A 23720-nucleotide genomic window follows, 5' to 3' on the forward strand; every position below is an offset into this window, starting at 1 on the left:
CTGTTAGCACGGAACCTGACATGGGGCTTGAACCCACAAACCGTGAGATGATGACCTGAGCTGAAATCAAGAGTCAGACGTTTAACCGACTTAGCCCCCCAGGGGCCCTTATGTTGATTTTCTTAGACGGCAAGATTAGCCACGAGTGTGTGTTTGTGATTCCCCTTGATAGCAGAGCCTGAGACAGGCCTTGCCAGCAGGGGAGTTTTTCCTGAGTGGGTATTCCAGGAGGACATAGTAGACATATTTAGGTTAAAAGACTCAAATAGATGGAGAGTAGAAAACTGGACAAGATAAAGCATCAGACGGCAAGTGTGTCATTGCTCCAGTGCCTGCCCTAGTGTCAGACGGAAGTGACTCGGAGACCGATATCGAAGGACCTGCATGATGGTACAACAATTAGCTCACAGGAAGATGCCACAATTATAAGTGCATGTGCACCTAACAAAAGAGCCTTAAGATACAGAACTAAAGGGAGAAATAGAGAAGCTCTACGGTAGCAGAGCCTTTGGCGCCCCTGGTCACTAGCGGATAGAGCAGTAGTGTTTCACGCAGTACATTAGGCCACTTACAGGAAGGGACAAGCTCCTGGAGACATAAATCACCGCGGCTGCCTCCGGAAGAGTCGCAAGTCAGGCGAGTGAGGGAATTGTGTCAGTATTAAAGTCTTCCCGCAGGGAAGCCTGGGCTCAGATCTCGCCTGCAAGCTCTGTCTGCAAGCTCTGTCCTACATTTGGCGTCAGCACCAGCACACCGCCCACGGCCCCGCCCTCCCGCCGCGGTCTCCGTGCTGGTGAGCGGTTCTCAGTCTTTGTGTTGCAGCCCCGCGTCATATTTCCCATCAGAGGAGTCTTCATGGAGATGATCGCTGCGAAGTGCCGGGCTCTGGGCTTTTAATTATCATCCAACCATTTTCTTAGTTTGTTGTTTTGTTATTATAGGTAATGTGGCAAGCAGATTTGGGTTATTATTTATGAAGAACAATTTTTTCTGTCACTTTCTTTGGTAGTTGTCTGAAACCCGTGACACTGAGATAATCATCTTTAACATTTGTGCCAAATTTTTATGTGTCGCTTTATTCCATGTACATACACGAAACACATGTACTTTTACATAAATTAGATCACACGGCATGTGTTGTTTTGATGTGGGTTTGTTTTATTCATTCAGTTTTGGGGGCTGGTTGGAGCACTCACCACCTAAGGAAAAAAAGTTAGCCTTACAGAGACTGCTTCCCCTGTATTCTTTTCTCTGTGTAATCTTTTACAGCCGTGTATGAATGTTTATATTTGGTAACTGGGGGCACCTTTTTTCCTCCATGCACACACACCTCCACTCCCCTGCAACTTCTTGTTTTTCCGAGTGCATTGTGGAAACCGTTCAGTTCGAGGGGTGCAGACCTCCCTCACGCTTTTTGTGGGTAAATTCTTGAACTGGAGTTGTTGGATGATAATAATATAGATTTTTTTTAATGTTTTCCTTGTATCTCCCACTTCTTTTCATGAGCTCTAGATTAGCACTGTTCATTAGAGTTATAACGTGAGCCACATTTGTAGTTATAAATTTTGTAGTAGTCACATTAAAGAAGCAAAAAAAATTCATTTCAATAATATGTTATAATCAATATTTCTGAAATATCTTTTCAACATGTAATCAATATAAAAAATTATCAGTGAGATATTTTACATTCTTTTTTTTTTTTTTTTTGCCAGTGGAGCGAAATGTATGATTTTTTTTTTTTTTTCCTGAAAGATTCTTGAAGGTATTTGACAGCTTGTTTTGGCTTATGAATTGGGTCATATGTTTTGTAGCATCGATGCTGAGTGTATCTTCGTTGAATTCTTCAGCATTATGGAAAGCCTACAATATGCCAGAGTAATTTTCTGGACACACGGAGAAGTCCTTATTCTCTTCATGGTCATACACCATGCCGTCTCCAGTCTTATGCACTGAATAGTTGTGGGTAGTGATGTCTAGGATTTGTGCCTTCCTGGTGCTGTGACCACTACAGGATTGGAAGTCAGTTTCCTCACCGGTGCAGGGTCACTGGCACTGGGAAGTAGGTCCGGTGGTGCCCCCTTATCCGTGGTTCAGATACCCGCGGGGAGCAACGGGCCGGAAGCAGATGACTGTCTTCGGATGTATCATCAGACGTCAGTAGTAGCCCAATGCTGTGTCACACTCCTGCTTACCCCCCCTCCCTTCGCCTCGTCACGTGGGCATTTCACCATCTCACATCATCACAGGGAGGGGTGAATGCAGGACAGTGGGTATTTTGAGAGAGACACCAGTGTCACATAACTTTTATTACAGGATATCATTATAATTGTTCTGTTTTGTTATTAGTTATTGTTGCTAATCTTTTACTGTGCCTAATTTATAAATTAAACTTAAATTAAATCATAGGTGTTGTATGTATAGGAAAAAACGTGGCATGTGTACGGTTTGGGACCATCCACGGTTTTAGGCATCTATTGGGGGTCTTGGAATGCATCTCTGTGGCTGGGGGGGGACCACAATTATTCTCATTTCTCAGAGGGGAAAACCGAGGCACAGGATTACTTGCCCTCAGTGACCTTGTTTGTGCACCTCGGGGCCAGAACCCAGGTCTTCAGCCACTGAGGGCAGTGCCTTCATGGGGGACCAGGTGTACCAGTGGTTGGCCTGACCGGCTCTGCTATCTTCCACCAGAGCTGCCGAGAGGGCTCCACGGTGTGGAAGCAGGCTCTGAGTCCAGGAAGTGCAGAAATTGCGGTAAGGAGAGTATGTCTTTTATATTTTGCCAAAGACATGCTTTTACTCATCATACTTTGCTTTCATAGTGCCTTTTTATTAGGGTAATCATTATTCCTTTTATTTATTTATTTATTTATTTATTTATTTATTTATTTATTATTTTGAGAGAGAGACATAGCATGAGCGGAGGAGGGGCAGAGAGAGACGGGTGACACAGAATCTGAAGCAGGCTTCAGGCTCCAAGCTATCAGCACACAGCCGGACGCGGAGCTCCAACCCACAAATCGTGAGATCGTGACCTGAGCTGACGTCGGACGTTTAACCGACTGAGCCACCCAGGCGCCCCATCATTATTCCTTTTAGACAGCAGAACATTGGTATGAAGGGAAGGAATAGATTTTAATGACATTTAATTTGCATCTGAGAGTCCTGGGTGGTGCCAAAGGCATCTTGTGTATAGGGCTGGAAGGAGGTGACTGGTTCACTGGGCAGGAGCTTGGATGCCGTGGCCTTTCTCTGTCAGGGAGAGGAGAAGGTTTTGCAAAGAGCGTGGCAGGGAGGAGGTTCCAGCTAAGTGAACAGCCAGCCTTTTCATCTTTGCTCTGTATTCAAATTCAAGAAGGTTGAGGAGGATTGAAGAAGCCAACTAAAAGATGAGGTTCGTTATCGGTGAGACAGAGTCAAGGTAACAGATAATTTTCAGAAATATAAGGCAAACCAGGGAGATCAAGGAAATGGCACTATCCTCTTATAAGAGGAGGTCATTGAGAACTGAGCAGTTCTTTCCAGAACTGACCAGTCAGGCATCAGGCACTGTACTGTCCTAGACTCTGGGCCTAAAGTTCTTTCTTGTCCAGCAAGAAAGTGGGACGCAGGATTAAAACGTGAGAGATGGCTGATGTCTGGGAGGAGACAAGAGCCCCGATTAAGGTCCTTGCTCCGTTTTTATTAGGATCACAAGGCTTACAAACATGTTGATGGACGTGCACAAAGAGACAATAAATCTGGGAACATTAACTCATGGGCATGAGGAAAAGGGGGTTTTGAAGATATATGGTGTTAGAGGTTTGGGTCAATATAAACCAAAATCCTGGCCCAGGGCAGATGGATGTTAACAGCAGACTTGAGGCACCATGTCTGTTTATCTTACCAGCCTAGGGAACAAGACAGAGCTTGCTACCTCAGGGTCAACAAGGCACCTTTCTTTTGCTAATCGGCTCCATTCTGGGCAGCTTCATCCTGCAGTGGCCTATAGCCGTATTTACCTGTTTACTTAATTTGGTCCTTCCTTCCTGTGAGAGCAGCTTTCTGCTATAGTACTAAATTGGGGGGTGAATCCGCCCCGCATACCTAATCTTATTTACCTCATATAGCTTTGTATTGGGGCCTTTGCCCTGCCCTCTCTATCCTGGGACCTCTGCCCTCTCTATCCTGGGGCCTGGGCCCCATCCCCTCTACCCTGGGGCTTTGGCCCTGCCTTCCCTATCCTGGGGCCTGGGCCCTGCCCCCTCTTTTCTGGGGCTTTGGTCCTGCCCTCTCTCTCTCCTGGGGCTTTGGCCCTGCCCTCTCTATCCTGGGGCCTCTGCCCTCCGCCCCCCCCCAACCCCCCCCCCCCCACCCCATCCTGGGACTCCTGTACCTATTTACCTAATCCTGTTTACCCAAACTTGGGTGTGAGCATTCTATGGCTTTGTAATTCTTTATGCCTTGTGAACCCATCAGTGCAGGCTCAGGGAATTCCTAAGCTTATTCCCCACACTCTGCTTAATGCCACTGATGAAGGGGCAGTTGGGCTCTGCTGGTGGTACTTTTGTTGTCATCGTCTTTGGCTGGGTTTGAGCTCTGCAGAGAAGTGACACATCGGCCCCGCTGACCCCTGGAGGAGAGGCTGGCCCACTCTGGGAGTGTGTTGTTTGCTGGGTGTGCAGAGCCCCTGTGGGTGTGGTGTCAGGGGTCCTCGGGAGCTGAATGGGATTGGGCAGTGTGATGCCCGAGATGTGCTTAAAACTTCTGCACACATTTTTGTTTCTCTTACCAGTTAACAGGTGTCTTATCTGTTGGTGCAATAAATGTAATGTGTCATTCGCTGTAATGTACAGTGACTTTATATGACAGTGTGCCCAAAGGACCTTTTTATGGAGTAGTTTTTCCTATAAAGTATCAGCATAAAGTAACTTCCTAACCCCCAGGCAGTGAGGTGTCCTTAATAATCCCGTCAGTCCTGTGCACTTTGAGAAAGTCAGACCAGATATTACCCAGTTTGAGGAGCAGCTAGAATCTGTGTGGTGTGAAGTGTTGGTTTTCTGGCACTGTTTACTGCACGGCACTTTATTGGGTTCTAGAAGGCGCCCGGCCACGTCACTGAATGCCTCCCGAACTCCATCTTATCTTGGCTGGCCCTGTCGTCCTCCTCCTGGCTGTCCGTGCCGTCCTCCTCCTGGCTGGCCCTGCCGTCCTCCTCCTGGCTGTCCGTGCCGTCCTCCTCCTGGCTGGCCCTGCCGTCCTCCTCCGGGCTGGCCCTGCCTTCCTCCTCCTGGCTGGCCCTGCCTTCCTCCTCCTGGCTGGCCCTGCTGTCCTCCTCCTGGCTGGCCCTGCTGTCCTCCTCACACTCAGCACACCCAAGCCATGCTTCCCACCCTCCCCATGGACTCCCTCCCCTACCTCTGTGCCTCTTCTGGTTGAGGTGCCGGCATCCGCCCAGTTTTCACCCGTGAAAACCTGGGGATCATTTCTTTCCCACCGTCGTCCTGCCCCTCTGCACCCAAGCCCAGAGGGTCCCCTTTATTGGCGCGCTTGCTCCCCCTGGGATCAGAGCTGGAGCACTTCTGGGGAACGTTTGGTGTGGGGGCGCCCTCCAGCAAGGGTGGGGCTACCTAGGTGTGGACGTGGGTGTGCTGTGGTCACATTTCTCTCTCAGAGGGTCTCTGCGCTTGAGTGAACGAGAGGGCGTGCGGCAGGGAGGGTTTGCTGGGCTGAGGATGAGGGGTGGGGGAGGTGCCTTACCTGCGCCTGCGTGACACGGAGGTGCTGTGTTGTGGGTCGGTAGGATGTGGACAAGAGGAGGAATGGCTTCGGGGTGGGAAGGACGAGTTTTCTAAACACGTATTTCATTTTTGCTCCCCTCTTATCCTGGAAACCCGGAATATGTTTCTACTTGGTTTTCCTGGTAGCCTCTTACTGTCCTGAAGATCCAGACCAGGGTGGCTTTAGGGTGATCTAAGCTCACCTCCTAAACCCCCAGAGCCCGACGGGGCACGCCTCCCACTGTAGGACTTGGAGAATCCCCCTGGTGAGCCCCAGGCCTGGAGGGCAAAGCCACGAGGCAGGAGCGCTCTGGTTCTGCGGGGCCAGCGTTGGCACAGCCTGTCTGCCCTCCGTGAAGAGAACAGGGACGCTCTGAGAACGCCCTGTTACACATCTCGTCAGAATTGTACGGTTTCTCAGAAAGGACGAGTTCATTAACTTTTGTCTCTTTATGGTCATACTGGTTAGCGAGGTATTTCTTAAAGAATTTGCAGTTAGGTTGTGTTAGTTTTATAAATGCATTTTAAAATTGGGGCGCCAGGGTGGCTCAGTCGGTTCAGCGTCCGACTTCGGCTCAGGTCACGATCTCGTGGTTTGTGGGTTCGAGCCCCGCGTCGGGCTCTGTGCTGACGGCTCGGAGCCTGGAGCCTGCTTCGAATTCTGTGTCTCCTCCTCTCTCTGCCTCTCCACCATTCACGCTCTGTCTACCCTTTCTCTCAAAAATAAGTAAACATTAAAAAAAATTTAAATACATTTTAAAGTTAGCAACATTAAATGAATCTTAGAAAACATATTTTCCCAATCTATTTGCAAAATTCAAATTTGCTATTGAATTTTTTTGTTATGTGTTTGGTTTTTGCCTCCAGGAAATTGAAAAGGAAGACACTGATATAGAAAATGCTGGAACTGATGAATATACACCTTGTTTGGAAGATGATTTTGAAGTTTGTATAACAGTTAAAAATTTTCTCAGCTTAAAAATAATTTGTTCTTAAAATTTGCTTAAGTACAGTAACTTAATGGCTTCATTTCTCGCTGCCACTTTTACTCCACCTGTGTTTCATTTAGGCTTGTTACCAATAACAGGTGCTGGCGCCTGTCAGTGCCACCAGGTGATGGGGTTGAGTGATTTTACAGTTTAACCCATTAAGTGCACTGCATCCAAACGTGTGTGTATGTTTGAATGAATGTACGTGTGAGTGGAGTGTGTATATTTACTTACACACACTCTCACGTTCTCAGCACAAAAACGTTTGCGTGCTTCTGTTGTTAAGAGCTGTCTGTGTATGTACATCTATACAGTGCAGTTCATTTTTAGAGAAAATGGCAGCAGTCCATACAGATTTCCAGCTCAGTGGTGTTGAAATCAGTTAACTATAAAAACCTTTCTTAGCCATAATGAGAATTTTGTCTGTTTTAAGTTCTAATTTGTATGTTTTGTTTCATCCGAGTGTTGTTTAAGGTCGGTTTGTCTTAAAGGTTCCAGGGTGTAATTATCGTTTGTAGGACTACGAAGATGACTTTGAGGTTTGTGATGGAGATGACGATGTCTCAAATGAACTGGAACCAAAAGAGAAAATCGAAGAGCTTCCTCTGGCTAGAAAAAAGGAGATACAAGAAATTCAGGAAGCCATTAATGCAGAAAACGAAAGGATTGGCGAGTTGTCCTGCAAACTGTCTCAGAAGCGAGGTCTGACGGAGGGTGAGAGGGAGGCAGAGACAGGTGCGCATCCGTCTCAGGGGACAGTGGGTGCCCGAGCCTGCATGGTCCTTGTGGGTGGAATTCTTCTAATCTTAGGTGGCAGATGTGTGAGTGTCCCGTGCTCCCACGACGATGCCAGGCGACTGTAACGTGTGATAGGGACTGTCTTCGGGGAAAACAGCTGCACGCGGCCTCTGGTCAGCGCCTGCAGCCTGCGGGTGGCTGTGAGCACGTGTCAGCCTGTGGGTGCTCAGGCAGGAACCGCCAGTCCTGGACGCGGCCCTGCTCCCCTTTCCCCGTCTGCACTTGCGCTTGTTTTCTGAGGCCACTGTCTTTGACCTTCCACAAGGAAAGCGTGTCAGCAGGAGGCTCAGGGTGGGGGCAGCAGAGCCCAGGGCCAGCTCGGGGAGACGGGTTCAGGAATGTGGCCCTCCGAACCGGTCTCGAACACTCCTAAGTGAGCCCTTCTTTCTCGGATTTCCTGTGCAAAATTAGAAACGTGTCCAGCTCAAAAATTCGTGGTATGATAAATATTTTAAAAGTAGGAGTAAATATTTTAAAGTCACTGAAAGAGAATAAGTAATAATTAGTAATTAATACAACTAATTATGATTAGCAGTTAATATGATATAGTCATCCGAGGGAAAGTTAGGCAGAGTGCTTCTTATGCTCCTGTTTTGCATCCTGCTGCAGAGGTAGCAAAACTGAGATGGCAAGTGCAGACGTATGGAATGTTCTCCCAGGTTTGTAGAGAAACCAGTGTCTCTGAAGCCGGGGTGAAGCCGGGGAAGCTCTCCTGTGTGAAAGAAGTACTTCAGTTGTACAAAATAGCTTTTTTTGTTGTTTTTTTGTTTAGATGCGAACAGTTCCCCTTCCAGAGCCCCTGTTTGTGGAATTTTCATGGATTTTGCAACAGCCTCACGCCGACAGAAGAGTCGGACTCAGGCCCTTAAGCAAAAGTAGGTGTGTTGGGAATTTGTGAAGGGTATTAATGGAATTTTAATGTACTTCAACGTAAAAAAAAAATAGAGGCCTTCTTTCTTACTTTCACTGCGGACTTTAGGTACATTTTTAGATTTGTGCTCCGCTTGTCCACGTTCAGACACCATGTTGCTAGTTAAGTGTGTGCACCTCTGTTTACTCCTGCGGCACCTGGGGGCTTTGCCCTAGGTTGGCTGCCACAGGGTCACAGTCACTCATTCTCTGAACGCAACGGACCCTTCTGCCTGTCCGGGGGCCGCTCCCACTCGAGGTCCATCGCCTAGTGCATCAGTTCCTCGGATGAGGAAGCTGAGGAACCTGGGACGGTTAAGGGTACGAAGGGTTGGTGACACGTACTGAGTGTGACTTTCCTTCCGTGCCTCAGGCTCTGTGCTCCCTGTGTGGTAACTGCTTGGCTCCGCCCCTGCAGCCCCATTTTGTAGATGAGGAAAGTGAGGCTCCAGGTTGACATCTGGTGAGTGGTGGAGCTGAGTTTTGAACTCAGGACTACAAGACGTCACAGTCCAAGCTTATAATTACCGTACGTTTACGAATCTGTACAATCAGAAATTTATGGAAGTCAGAGGAGGTAGGCTCAAGTCAAAGGTCTATCATATTAAATATGATTTAGGAGTAAATGTAAAAATTAAATATGTTTTTAAAAACTGTTTAAAATCCATCATACTATCTAGCTCAGTACATAGCCTTAGTAGGTGCTCAGTAAACTTTCCTGAATGAACAAATAAATCATGAATAATAAGTTTTCACATCATTTTTGTTGTCCTCATATTTTGGACCTCCTACTGAGGTAAGTAAAACCAGTTTTTGCCACTATGGCTAGGGTTTGTTTTTCCTTTAATCTCATTCAAGTCTTGGATACTCCATCTGGTTTAAAATAATTTTTATAAATTCAGAAACAATCAGAACCACACAGTGTTCTTATGTTTAGGCATATATATAAAGGTTGTATATACGTGTGTGTGTGTGTATATATATATATGTGTGTGTGTGTGTGTGTGTGTGTGTGTGTGTATAAAGTTATATATATGTTTAGGCATCTATATAAAGGTAAGATAAAACTATATTTTACAAAGCAAGAAGATGAATATCTCCAAGTTCTGTATAGTGATTGTCACAGGCTCTAGAGTTAGGGGTGTGTCAGGGAGGGGCCCTAAGTGGGTACAGGTTGCCCCTAGTTTTCGTGGTCCTGACATCAGGCAGCATGTCCTGGGATGTTACCATATCGTGATACCTCATGTGTACACATATCACATGCATTTTTTAAGCTCAGAAATTACACTAAATATGGGGGACTGGAGGCAATAATTTGGGAAGATGGTGACAGTGGTCAGAGAATAAGGTTATGCAAAGGTGGCAGTTACTGGCAAAGCCCAAAATGGATGCACAAGGAAGAAAGGAGCAGATCTCCTTTGCAAGGTGCCCAGGTGGTGGAGGACCATTCACCACCTGCAGACTGAGCAGCACCTGTGTGGAAATCACAGAAAGGAAAGAAAGGAAACTGTGCCCAGGCCGAGTTCGTATTCCACTGGGGGTGAGCAGTAAAGACAGCGACTGGTCCTGGGCATGCCACGTTAGGGCGGCTGGAAGGAGGAGGCCAGAGGGAACCATGTGCCAGCAGTGTCTTGGCAGCCTCACCGGGCAGGAAGGGCGATGGGCCGGGTCATGTGATGTGTGACCACGTCCTGTCTGGTCATCTCGGAAGAGTGGCCTAAAGGACAGCACACACCTGGCCAGCTGTGCTCTGGCCACAGCCCAGGTGACATCACAGAATGTAACCCTTCTGGTTGAGACATCAATTCATGGAGTAAAGTAATTGCTGTCCGTGAAATTTCTAGAGTGCACATATTGTAACTTTATTTTGTGTTCCCTCAGGTGCACTGAATTAGAAGAATCAAAATTTGGTTCGTTCTGTTTTTGCATTGTTGATGCACATGACCGTGTTATTTTTAACAACTATTAAATACCTCAGACTCACACCCACACAAAAACTCGGTCTTTGACAGCTACCTGCATCTGATCATAAGGTTCCTTGCACTCTCTCTGTCCTTCCCTTTGCATACTATTCAATTTAACTTTTGTCTCGTTTCCAATTTTGAAGGGCACGCAGTACAAAACTGCTTCGGCTCATTGACTTGGATTTTTCACTCACTTTCTCTCTCTTGGACCTACCACCAGTAAATGAGTATGACATGTATATCAGAAACTTCGGGAGAAAAAACACCAAGCAGGTTAGTATAAGACGTATTCACGGGGTGACGGAATGCAGGTGGCGCACACTAAGGTGTACTTGAGCCGCCCCGTGTCTCGTCTCCGAACGCTAGAGCCTGGGGGCGGTGTGTGGAGGGGGTGGACTTGAGGAAGAAGGGACCCCTTTGTCACGTGGCTCTCACTGACCCGGAGCCCGTGCGGGCGTTCCCAGGGCTCCAGAGCAGGGGTGTATGGCCCACGTGGGACGGGGCACGCTCCCAGACTCGCAGATGGTTTATTTAAAGTCCAGCAGAATGTTACGTCTGTCGCGTTCCACCCGCCCTCCCACGCAGGTCTCCGGGTGCCAGGCCCCCATCCCTGTCGGCCTTCCTCTCATTTACCTGTGGGTGCTTCATCGCCTGCGTCTGTTCTCTAGGGGACTCCTTCCCTCAGGACTTACGCTGTACCTCTCTCTTATTCCGGAGCTCTCTACCCACATCGCACAACTAGTTACGGAGCCGTCCGACCTCCCAGCAAGGTTGTAAAGTGTCTGAAGTCAGGAATCACCTCTTAGGTTTTCGTTCTGTCCCCGATGGCGTCAGCAGTGAGCAGGTGCCTGTGTTAGGTTATCATTCTGTCCCTGATGGCGTCAGCAGTGAGCGGTGCTAGTGTTAGGTTCCTTCTGTCCCCAGTGGTGTCAGCAGTGAGCGGTGCTTGTGTTAGGTTATCATTTTGTCCCCGATGGCATCAGCAGTGAGCGGTGCTTGTGTTAGGTTCCTTCTGTCCCCGATGGCGTCAGCAGTGAGCGAGTGCCTGTGTTAGGTTATCATTCTGTCTCCGGTGGCGTCAGCAGCGAGCGGGTGCTTGTGTTAGGTTATCATTCTGTCCCTGATGGCGTCAGCAGTGAGTGGTGCTTGTGTTAGGTTATCCTTCTGTCCCCGATGGCGTCAGCAGTGAATGGGTGCCTGTGTTAGGTTATCCTTCTGTCCCCGATGGTGTCAGCAGCCAGCGGGTCTGGGGTGTGGTCGCCATCTGTCACAGGGTGGCGGGAAGAAGGTCACAGGGTGAAGCTCGGAAAGCTGGCTTCACAGATGGCTCCCTTAGGCCTGCAGTGGAGTATTTAGCTTCTTTGCTCATCGTCCTCATCTCACACCTATTAGGAACAAAATGATCTTTGCCGAAGCACGTACCTGTTGGAAACCCGAGTTGTGTTTGGTTTTGCAGAGCCAGTAGGTTCTAAGAGGATAGGATGTTGGTGTGCTAGGTGGCAGTACTTTCTTTTTGTTTTTTTTAAGTTTACTTATTTCTTTTGAGAGAGAACATGCATGCGTGAGCAGGGGAGGGGCAGAGAGAGAGAGGGAGAGAGAGAGAGACACACACACAGAATCCCAAGCAGGCTCCATGCTGTCGGCACAGAGCCCAGTTCGGGGCTCGATTGCAGGAACCCTGAGATCATGACCTGACCTGAAATCAGGAGTCTGAGACTCAACCACCGGAAGAGCCCCCCAGGTACCCCCAGGGGGCACTGTTTCCAAACCAAAGCTAAATTGTTTTGCCCTGGATAAGGGAGTGTCTGTGTTGTGTGGACAGAGGTCCAAGCCCTTGGATTCCCGCTGGAAGACTTAAGTGGGGGGGACCTGTGCTCAAATAAAGACTAAGGACGGTGGGAGGGAAGCAGCCATCACGGAGCAGTTTCTTGAAAGGAAAGTTCACTCTCCAGGTGGGAGAGCCGTCAGCTTCCCCGCTGGAACCAGGCTGGAACCGCCCGGGTTGCTTTGGGTTTGGATGTTACTGGTCTCTCCAGGCTGGGAGGAGCTGGGAGGGGCTGGGGCTGCTGCGGGGTGGTCTCTGAGGGTCGTGCTTCCGACCCTTGGGGGAACTCCTTCCCCAGACTGGGAGGGGGGGTCATCTGACCCTCCGAGGTTTGTGGGAAATTCGGGGCAGCCTTTCTCTGGGGAGGGCCTGTGCCCTCAGTGTGCATGCATCATGTCGAGTCTAGGGGTTCCCGGGGTGGGGTGGAGGAGGGCCGCGGGCTCTGGGTCTGTCAGCCCCAAGGCCTTGGAAGCCACGAGGTCAGGACCTTGAGCTCCAGGGTTTTAATGTGCAGCTTTCGCATCATCACTGTTCTTGCCTCTAGCTGGTGCCTCACCCTTCCCTCCTAGGACTGGGGACTCTGCGTCCCTTCCAGCACCCTTCGCTGGTCTACCTGACAGTCTGGGGTGACTTTCTAAAACATTTGAGACCCAAGTGGTCTTTGCAAGATGGTTATTTATGTCTCGATACTTTTGGGAAAAGCAAGAAGACTCATTATTAACTTTACCATTTTTAATTTTTTTCCAGTAATGAGAAATTGCTCTGAAGTTGAGGTGTGGTGCTAATTCCAGCGTATCTTTTTGTTAAGGCATATGTTCAGTACAATGAAGATAATGTTGACAGAGACACCCAGACCGAAGAGGTAGAGACCAAGGGAGTGTGGAGCCAGCACCCGGCAGAGGGCACGGCCGTGTCAGGGGGTGAGCAAGCCTTTGCTCTTGACTGTTGAAAGGGCCGTGTCTTTACATTAATTTTGGTATTGTGTTCATGACCTTTCTTGTCCTTTCTTCTTAGACCTTTCTCTTGGGTTGGGTGGCTAGTGTGTGACAAGGGCAACACCCAGTATTCTCTACAAGCTTTAGGGAACCACTACCCTTAGTGCGGAGCTGGAGGCCCAGTCTGGGTCTTGACCAGGGTTTATAACACTTTTATTCCTCAACATCGGGAGAGTCCACATTCCAAACAAGCACTTGTAAATGGGCTTTGGAGCCCTTTCTGCTCTTAAGTTGGGGCCAGCCTGTCCTCATGTATTAGGTGCAGTCTGCAGGCGTGTCGCCTGGTACAGAGGGAAGGCCCAAAGGATACACGCCGTCCTGCTTGGTAACAGTTGCTTTCCCAGGACGTGACCCTGTGGCTGGGGCCCCAGCCGCCGCTTTCCTCAGGTGAGCTGTGTGGAGAGAAAAGAGGGGACCCGAACATGAGACTTATGTAATGATTGCATTAATGCCTTTATTCTCCTTGCTGCATTTCAGTAGGGTCCTGCGTACAGACTATCTGTAAAACAAGATGCAGTTGTGTTTGAAAACACCGTGGTAGATCTAGAGAATGCAATGTAAAATTCTTCGACTTTTCCCTCCAGGACTCTTAGCATTCGTTTCTAACAACTCTTTGAACCCTAAGGCGTGTGAAACATGATGGTAGTCGGTGGGTTCAGCACAGCCTGGTCTCTTTAGGGAGTGGCAGTGGAGATCCCTGTGACACCGGTGCCCCGAAGGTCAACACGCCCAGGCTGTCCCGCTTCCTTCGGGCCGCTTGCCAGGTACGCTCTGCCCTGTGTCCATCGCACCCTGGCCCCCGCGGGCACGTGTCCCACACGTGCGTGTCAGCTGCTTACATTTTAAAATAAATACAGACTAAAAAACAGATAGTAATATTAATTTGTCAAACGAATAATATTAAATGGTCAAGGCATACACTAGGGTGTTTGAAATTAGTAAATTCATAACTTTTCAACTGATTGTGGAAATTTACAAAATATACACAAAGATGAAGGGGAGGGTCTGTTGAAGCCCATGTCTGTTGTTAGTTGTCACCTCATGGCTGGTGGTCTCATGGGAGCCCTCCTCACCCCGCCCACCCCCAGCTGTTTCTATGCAGGCCACAGTCCCCACACAGGGGACTCGCTTCAGGGCGAGGCTCTTACAATAGCAGTACTCCTCAGAAGCATCAGGAAGGAAGTCACTCCTATTTCCTCAGTCGTCTCCTGTGTCTGTGGGTTTGGAGTAAGCCTGTGTCCATCTTCCATCTGGACGTATGGTAGTCACTCCCTCCCCGTGCTGTGTTACGGAGAGAGTCTTTGCTGTGGGAGATCGATCGTACTCCCCATGTAATTTTAAATTTTAGGGTGAGTTCACGGGGAGCTATGAGGAGAGCCGTTGTGAGCAGGGTGAAGTGGGGGGGTTGGGCTGGAGCAGGGGTGAGTGAGGATAGAGCGGGCCGGGTCAGGGGTCAGGGCCGGCCTGGCCCTCCCAGCTCTCCTTCCTTTTCTGCGGCTCGTCCTCCCCGCTGGTCCCGTCAGGTCTCCTGACTCTGCCATGTCTCCCTTTCCCGTCATCACCCTACACGTGACCTGTTAGAGCAGTTCCGCTGACTTCCTGCTCAGCGTGTCCTCACGGGGCCCCGGGAGGTCAGCGTGCTGTGTGTACGACATTCTTTACACCCCTTTCTTAGACAAGACAACGGAGGTGGCCAGCCTTTTTCCTCCTGTTATTTTTAGCACGGTGTTTACTGTAAAAAATGACATCTAACGTTAAATAATAACGGCTGCCCTGTGGAGCTCACATTAATGGAACTTTACCTGTTAGTTTCTGTTATGGCTCGGAAAGGGCAACCTAGTTTGAAGTTTCATTCTGTTCGTCTCCGTGACATCTTGGAGTTAAACAGTTGTTTTCAGAGACGGAGGCACAACGTTATGATTTGTGTGTTTTGTTTTTTTCTCGTGAGAGTGAATACGTTCGAAATGTTCACGAGAGACCGTTCACTGTCTCTGAAAGGTGATTGCGGTTTTGCTGGAAGAGGACCGTATGGCAGCGGAGCCCAGCTGGAGCCCCGCAGCACAGGACAGCGCCCTGCGTATCAGTGACAGCGCCTCCCAGCTGAATACCAGCCTGCCGTTCCTCCAGAGTAAGGGGCTGACCTCCGCGCGCTTTTAAGCCTAATCCCTAGCGTTTCTGCTGGAATAACCGTCTTTACTGTGGCATCCTGTGTTAGCGTCATGGGAATTAGATTCGGCATCTGCGAACTCTGACGGGCAAGGTCGCTTTTCGTGTAAATGTGCGTTAGAGTCACATGGACACCCGCCGGAGGCGATGACGGTGGGTGGGGGGGGTGGCGTGGTGCCATAGTTAAAAGTGGAAGCTGAGGTTCTGTGTGTTTGTTTGAAATCGTATTTTTCAGTCCTGTTCCTGGGCTTCTCTTGGTTTCTTGGAGTGGGGGGGCCCTGGGGAGCTGCACGAGGGGGTGTTCAGTGAGCGCCCTCCGCTGGCCCCGGGGCACCATGTGCTGAGCAGAGGACGCCCGGCCGCCACGCACGTGGGACCGTCTCAGTGACCAAACAAGCTGCATTTACACGGCCACATTTCTGTTTCTTGAGCTGGTCACCTCTTTGCTTTGGTTCCGGCTGGTGAGGCGGTGGCCCCACCCTGGTCCTGGTCTTTGTGAGGAGGGAGAGGAAGGCTATTCGTTTAGTTTATTAAATAGTTTGTTTATTGTACCGTACTTACACAGAAATAGTGTGCCTCGTAGAAAGAATAAAAATGTATTCAGAGTTCTAGCTGACAGCAAATAAAACTCCATGTTTTACTCGGGGGGCCCAGCGGCCGGCCTCACCGGGTGCTCCCAGGCCTGGGGGAAGCCTGGGTGCCACTTGATCTGGATGTTTCTTCTGTCCTGCCTGCGGTTTAGACATTTCGATTCACGTTTGTTCCTTTGCATTTAACATTAACAAAAGTGGAATTATTAGTTAAAAAAACAACAACTCATGTTCTTTGGAGTTTTTGTTTTTAAAAGGTAAGAGTTACTTTACTGGAAAAATAGTGAATCACTGTATCTACAGTGTTCAAAGCATGCATGTTCACACTCCCACACCCCTCCTCACCCCAGTAAATGGGAGTGAAAGATGTACTTTTTCTGGGAGCTGGTGAGTGACAGCAGCTTTACAAAAACAGAGGGAGCTTGGGTTATATACATGCATCTAGAACCCTTTGTGAGAAACCATGAGGCACGTTTGTTCTCACAGGACAGGGCCCCTTGGTGTGGTGGGTGCGAGTTGGCCGTGTGAACAGTGTGGTGGTTTTTCTTGTTTGCTTTGTGTTCCAGTGGCATGGATTTTGAGACACCAGAAGGAAAACGGGATTAGATGACAGATGTCTGACAGAGTGAGGAGTTGTCTCACCTGTGAACCTGGGACTTGGTCACATTATGCCCCAGTCTGTTCCCCTCACGGATCCGGGCAGTGCTGTCCTCACTGTTCACACACCCGCCACAGAATGATGTGGCCAACACTGGCCTGCACTTTCTTTCATCTAAGTGGACGGAAGTCCTGCCCTCCAGTGGGGGGGGGGGGGAGGCAGGTCACACAGACAAAAGCTGGAGAAAAAGTGAATGTGACTCGTCACAGGGGGACGGAAAACACAGCTGGGAGGAGAGGGAGTGTCCGGGCCGGCTGGTGTGAAATGGCCTTGCTGTGTGAAAGCCACACGCACTGAGAGTCTCAGCAAGGCATGAAAGGGACCCACTGAGGTGACCTGACTCTAGGTCACCTCCGGGTGACGTGGTTCTCTGGGAGTAGCTAGTAGATAAAGCGTGGCCTGCACTGAACGTTAGTAAAACCTTGAGGCCCGCTTGAGCCTTTTTCAGGAAGAGCTGTGGCCACTTGTTAAAACCCAGATTTCAGGTGCGGCAGCTTTGAGAGGATTATGTTTGTTTCTTCATTAAGGGGGAATTTATTTGAATATTTCTAAAAAAAGTGTTTATTTTGAGAGAGGGAGAGAGAGTCTAGTGCAGGAGCAGCAGAGGGCCAGAGAGAGAGAGAGAGAGAGAGAGTGAGAGAATCCCAAGCAGGCTTCACGCTCAGTGTGGAGCCGGACGTGGGGCTCGATCTCATGACTGTGGGTTTGTGACCTGAGCCGATATCAAGAGCTGGGCGCGTAAGCGACTGAGCCACCCTGGTGCCCCTATTTGAATATTTTTAAGTGTGTTAATTGAACATGGATTCTGGAAGACACTAAAATGCAGAAGTACTTTTCTCATTTTTCCCCCCAGATCGGAAAGTGTCCTGCTTGTGTGCCTCTCAGGTGCAGAGGCAGACAGTGGTATCTGTCCACGGGCCGCCCGGAGCAGCATCTGATCCCGCGCTGGATGGCAGACACGTGCTGTGTGTGTGGGATATCTGGCAGCCTTCAGGGCCGCAGAAGGTCCTGCTATGTGAGTCAGAGGTACAGCTCCGGAAGTTGTAGGTTTGTATGAGAGGAGGGGCGGGGTGTCAGGGGGACAGCAACACAGGACTACAGGGACGTTCAAGGTCATTTCTTTCTCTCCCTGGCCATCCTTAGCTATGTGCAGGTGTGACGGGACACGTGCACGTGTCTGTTTTGACTCTAGAAACTCTTAAAGGATCAACTCAGACTGAAGAGATCCAGGGTTATCACGGCCTTCCATTGGGGATGAAGATGCCGGCCACCCTCGGCATGGCTCTGGGACCCCAAAAGTGTCCTGTTTTGGCTTGCACTGTTTGAGTCATGGATATTTTAGGGGTTTCTTAACGGGCTTAAGGTTTTTGGAGTCTTCAGTCTCCTGCCTCTCCCAGCCCCTCATCACCAGGGCTGTGGCCGAGCTCCACGCGGGTACAGTGGGAGAGCCGCCCTTTTGCATTTTCCTGTTCATCTGCTCCTTGACCTCAGAGTCCTCAATTCTCACCAAGGCTGGCGGAAAGACTAACTTATAGGTGTCAGGTTTCGGGGCTCGAAAGGCAGGTTTTATAATATAGGTTATAAATAAAATGACGAAAGAGAGCTTTGCCCGGCTACTTGGGTTGAATGGAGAAGGGTTGTGGTGCCCAGTTGTGTGCGAGGCCCCCGTGTCTGTGCCCCCCAGTCCTGCGAGGGTGGCTCATCCCCCCCGCTTTCCACCTGGCGCTGATGCGGACTCACGCCTGCTACTGTGAACCCCAGCTTCCAGGTGGAGGGTTCACGGGGGCAGCATGGGAAATGGAGAGGGCCGGTGCTTCTGTGACCGTGGCCTCATGTTTTCAGACTCCGGCTTTCTGTGTGTGTCATTCCAGGTCACGTGTTGCTGCTTTAGCCCTTTTAAAGCCTTTTTACTGTTTGCCGGAACGGTGCACGGCTCAGTCCTCGTGTGGGACCTACGAGAAGACTCCAGAATACATCACTATGTGAAGCTGGGTGACTGCTTCTGGACGTTCAGGACAGCAACATTTTCTACTGGTCAGTGACACCCACCTGCCTGTCCGGTGTCTTCTAGAAAAGCCGTGACAGATTTTAGGAACATCTGTAGTTTGTTTGAATTTATTCATTCAGATTGCCCCAGGGGGTGGGGTCTGACCTACAAGCAAAAGAGGCATTTGGCAAATAGTAAAAACAAAAATCCACCTAGGCCCTGCTTAGCTGGTGGCCAACAAGATTGGAATGCTCTTTCATGTTAATTTCTGGATTCCAGTTCTCAATGAAATAACTTTTAGTTTTAAATTAGCTTAAGGCATGTTGGTATGTGTGTGTTCCATGGCTTAGTTAACCCCCCTAATGCTTGAAGTACATGGCAAGTTATTCACTTCTTGGGGGATGAAAGAATCCTGAACATCTGCATCTGCCAAGATCTTTAGATTAACAGGAATCCTTCCTGCCATGCCATTGCAGCCACAGCCAACCACCCCAGCCAACCACCACAACCGCCCACCACAACAAACGACCACAGCCACTCACCACAACAGCCAACCATCACAACCACCACCACAACCGCCCACCACCACAACCAACTACCACCACCACCCATCACAACCAACCACCTCAACCATCATAACAGACCACCACCCACCACAACAACCAACTATCGCAACCAACCACCACAGCCAACCACCACAACCAACTACCATAACTACTCACCCCAACCACCCACAGCAACCAACTACCACAGCCAACCACCACAACCGCCCACCACAACAAATGACCACAGCCACTCACCACAACAGCCAACCATCACAACCACCACCACAACCGCCCACCACCACAACCAACTACCATCACCAACCATCACAACCAACCACCTGAACCATCATAACAGACCACCACCCACCACAACAACCAACTATCGCAACCAACCACCACAGCCAACCACCACAACCAACTACCATAACTACTCACCCCAACCACCCACAGCAACCAACTACCACAACCAACCACCACAACCGCCCACCACAACAAACGACCACAGCCACTCACCACAACAGCCAACCATCACAACCACCGCCATAACCAACCACCACAACCGGTCACCACAACCACCACCACAACAAACTTCCACAACCACCCACAGCAACCAACTACCACAACCAACCACCACAGCCAGCCATCACAACCACCACCACAACCGCCCACCACAACAACCACCACAACCAACCACCACAGCCAACCACCACAACCAACTACCACCACCACCCATCACAACCAACCACCTCAACCATCATAACAGACAACCACCCACCACAACAACCAACTATCACAACCAACCACCACAGCCAACCACCACAACGAACTACCATAACTACTCACCCCAACCACCCACAACAACCAACTACCACAACCAACCACCACAACCAACCACCTCAACCATCATAACAACCACCACCACAATAAACTACCACAACCACCCACCACAACAACCAACTATCACAACCAACCACCACAACCACCACAGCTACCCACTACCATAACCAACTACTACAACCACCCACCACAACAACCACCTACCATAACCACCCACTACAACCACCATAACAGACGACCACAACCACCACAATAAACTACCACAACCACCCACCACAACCATCCATTACAACAAACTACTACAACCACCCACCACAGCCACCACCACAACCAACTACCACAACCACCCACCACAACCACACACAACTACCACAACCACCCACAATAACCAAATGCCACAACCAACCAGCACAGCAACCAATCACCCCAACCACCACCATACTTGACCACCATAACCACCAAGCCTTGGTAGACACTCTGCGTTCTGGGGCTTCCTCAGTAGCCCTGGTGTCATTTTGCAGACATTGATTGCTTAATGCCTGTCTTGGCTTGCTTCCCCTCTGCTCAGGGGGAGCAGAAGCTTGTCCCCGGTCACGCTAACTTCGTGGCAGGGCCTGCGCTCAGACCCCATTGTCTTCAATGTGTCTTTCTTTCTGTTCCTGCCCTGTACTCCACCTGCACTTGGTTTCCCATCTCCCCTTTCCCACCAGCCACTAATCATTCTTCTGTCTCCATAGTTCTACTTTTTACGGATGTCAAATAAATGGAATCATGCGAATGCAGATCCTTGAGTCTGGCTTCTTTCACTTCGCATCCTGCATGTATGGGTCGTGGTGCTGCTCTGTGCACCAGCAGCTCACTCCTCCACTGCGTGTACCATGTTGTTGACTCGCCCACCGGGTGATGAGCATTTGGTTAATTCCAGTTGTTGGCGACTGTGAATAGAGCGTGCATCAAGGGGCCTGTACCACGCTGCTTGGACCATTTTGCAGTCCCAGCAAACTGTGAGCTCCAGGTGCCCACCGTGCTACCAGATTTTTAGCCATTCAGATGGGTGTGTAGTCGTGTCTCATTGTGGTTTTAATGTGCGTTTCCTGATGATATATGACAAATGGAAACTTTTCGTAGTCTTTTCTGCCACGGTGTGTCTTCTTCAGGGACGTGTCCTTTCAGGTGTTTCGTACATTTTTAACAGTGATTTGTTGCCTTCTTATTGTTGAGTTTTAAGAGTGTTTGTTTGTTTTTGGTTTTTTGGTTTTGTTTGGTTTGGGGTTTTTTTGGGTAATGGTCCTTTATCAGGGGTGTCTTTGCTGGTATTTTTCCCAGGCTGTGGCTCGTCTTCTCATTTCTTACCAAGTGACCTTTAAACTTTCTGTTCCCAGTCTCCCTCCATGAGAGTTTAATACGACACATGCTGCATATCTGTTTACATAGTATACGCATAACTGTGTTTTATACCGTTTACTGGTTATTTTACCAGTAAAAGATGGGTTTATTCGGGAATGGCAGAGAGTTGCAGTCTAGGACAAGCATGCCACGGCAGAACCATGGGCAAGTCCAACAGAGGAGAGGCACGTTATTTTATGGAGAAGGAGGAAGTTGGGAGGGTCGTTTTGAAGGGAAGCCCGTTGGAGGAAAGCAGGGGTTCAGGGCAATGAGGGGTCTCACTGGCTGCTGTGGGAGTGGTGGGTTTCCTGTAGGAGCCGCAGTGCACACTTTCCCCTGGTGGGGCCCGTGCCTGGTGGTTCTGTCTGTGGAGGGTTCTGATGTTGGGTCTGTAACCAGTGGTTGTTCTGTGATTGACACTGAGTGGTGGGCTCCCCCTTCCAGCCTCCCCTCCTGGCCTCCCCAGTCCCTTTATTCATTTTCATAATGCATGCAAAATGTTGTTTGGTCCCCCGACAACCAATTTTTGCCTCTTTGGTGGCAATGTTGCTGCTGTTGAGAATGTTTGAGTTATAGGTACCTTATGGGTTTGATGCTGTTACAAAAGTTAACTTTTAAAAATGTGCATGTTTTTGGGGCGCCTGGGTGGCTCAGTCGGTTAAGCGTCTGACTTTGGCTCAGGTCATGATCTCACTGTTTGTGGGGTCGAGCCCTGCGTCAGGCGCTGTGCAGACAGCTCAGAGCCTGGAGCCTGTTTCAGATTCTGTGTCTCCCTTCCCCTCCTCTGCTCGTGCTCTCTGTCTCAATACTAAATAAACATTTTTTAAAAATGTGCATTTTTTTCTAATTGTTCTCAACGTTACTAATTAACATTTGAATTCACCATGTTCTAAACACTGAACTATATGTTTTTTTAATTTTATTTTAACATCTATTCATCCCTGAGAGTGAGAGAGACAGAGCATGAGCAGGGGAGGGGCAGAGAGAGAGGGAGACACAGAATCTGAAGCAGGCTTCAGGCTCCGAGCTATCTACACACAGCCGACGTGGGGCTCTAACTCACAGATGGTGAGATCATGACCTGACCAAAGTCAGACGCTTAACCGACTGAGCCACCCAGGTGCCCCCTGAACTATAGTTTTTAAACTATATGCAGGCAGGGCACCTGGAGTCTGTGTCTCCCTCTCTCTCTGTCCCTGCCCTCCTCTGTCTCTCTCTCTGTCAAAAATAAAAAAAAAAAACAAACATTAAAAAAAAATTTAAACTATATACAGAGATGTTACTCTACTAAAACACCTCCTTCATTTTCTTTTGCCAGCTAAATATTGTCACTGGAACCAGCCAAGTTTCACTAAGCTCCCAGTGCTGGGAGAACCATGGAGCTTCTGACCCAGGCTGTGCATGCCACCCCCTCACCCCAGCACGGCCCCTCCCAGTGTCGTCCTCCTGCAGGCCCCTCCAATGTGTGCCTCTGCAGTGTGGCTCCCCAGTATACATCCTACCCAGTGCACAACCCCCTCCCAGTGTGGCCCCCTACTGTACAGCCCCCCCAGTATGTGACTCTGCCAGTGTGCTCCTCTCCAGCATTTTCCCCACCCCCAGCTGGCATCTGTTTAGTGCACAGCCCCCTTCCAGTGTCATCCCCCTAGTGCACAGCTCCCCCCAGCATGCGGTCCCCCCAGTGCATAGGCCACCCCCTTCCTCAAGCTCCGTGAACTGGAACCTTGTCCGTTCTTCACCAGTTTTTTTTCCAGGGTTCAGCCCCAGCTCCCATCTTATTTCTTGCTATTTTCTTTCTTTTTTTCCTTTTTTTAATACTTATTTTTTAGAGAGAGAGACAGAGACAGAGACAGAGCATAAGCAGGGGAGGGGCAGAAGAGAGAGGGAGACACAGAACTTGAAGAGGGCTCCAGCTCTGAGCTGTCAGCATAGAGCCCGACGTGGGACTTGAACTCGCGAACTGCTAGTTCATGCCTTGAGCTGAAGTCTGACGCTTAGCCGACCGAGCCACCCAGGTGCCCCAATTTCTTGCTATTTTCTATCCATTTCTATACTGGGTTTCTGATTTCAGGTGTTTCTGTTCATTTGCTTGCTTACTTTAAGTACATTTCCAAAAGCCTTTTGAAGTGATGTGCTGCAACATGGACTGTTGAACTCTGGGCTTCTGTTCAGTGCTCGTTTGGGGGTGAGAGAATTTTCATCTGCTCAAATGCTTTGATTTGCACTTGTATTTTCTTCTTACAGCAGTTCTCAGTGGAGTTTGTCTTGATTTTTTTTCTTACTCTTGCACATTCGGTAGATGGATACTCTAG

The 23720-nt window shown here is 49.3% G+C and overlaps 1 protein-coding gene across 4 annotated transcripts in view; it reads left to right on the forward strand.

The window, feature by feature from the left end:
- DYNC2I1 (dynein 2 intermediate chain 1) overlaps positions 1 to 23720 on the forward strand; it is a 61767-nt gene that overhangs the window by 24362 nt on the left and 13685 nt on the right. The window contains exons 8-17 of one of the 4 annotated variants that reach the window (XM_030308919.1): positions 2692 to 2754; positions 6627 to 6704; positions 7267 to 7483; positions 8319 to 8421; positions 10563 to 10692; positions 13053 to 13164; positions 13918 to 14003; positions 15238 to 15367; positions 17507 to 17679; positions 18525 to 18687. In XM_030308919.1, coding sequence (XP_030164779.1) covers positions 2692 to 2754; positions 6627 to 6704; positions 7267 to 7483; positions 8319 to 8421; positions 10563 to 10692; positions 13053 to 13164; positions 13918 to 14003; positions 15238 to 15367; positions 17507 to 17679; positions 18525 to 18687 — 1255 coding nt within the window. Of the gene's footprint in view, positions 1 to 2691; positions 2755 to 6626; positions 6705 to 7266; positions 7484 to 8318; positions 8422 to 8765; positions 8919 to 10562; positions 10693 to 13052; positions 13165 to 13917; positions 14004 to 15237; positions 15368 to 17506; positions 17680 to 18524; positions 18688 to 23720 lie in introns of those variants that run through there. The other 3 variants (XM_030308920.1, XM_030308921.1, XM_030308923.1) reach the window with 3 other exon arrangements.

This window comes from Lynx canadensis, chromosome A2 (genome assembly GCF_007474595.2).
Source record: "Lynx canadensis isolate LIC74 chromosome A2, mLynCan4.pri.v2, whole genome shotgun sequence".
NCBI lineage: Eukaryota > Metazoa > Chordata > Mammalia > Carnivora > Felidae > Lynx > Lynx canadensis.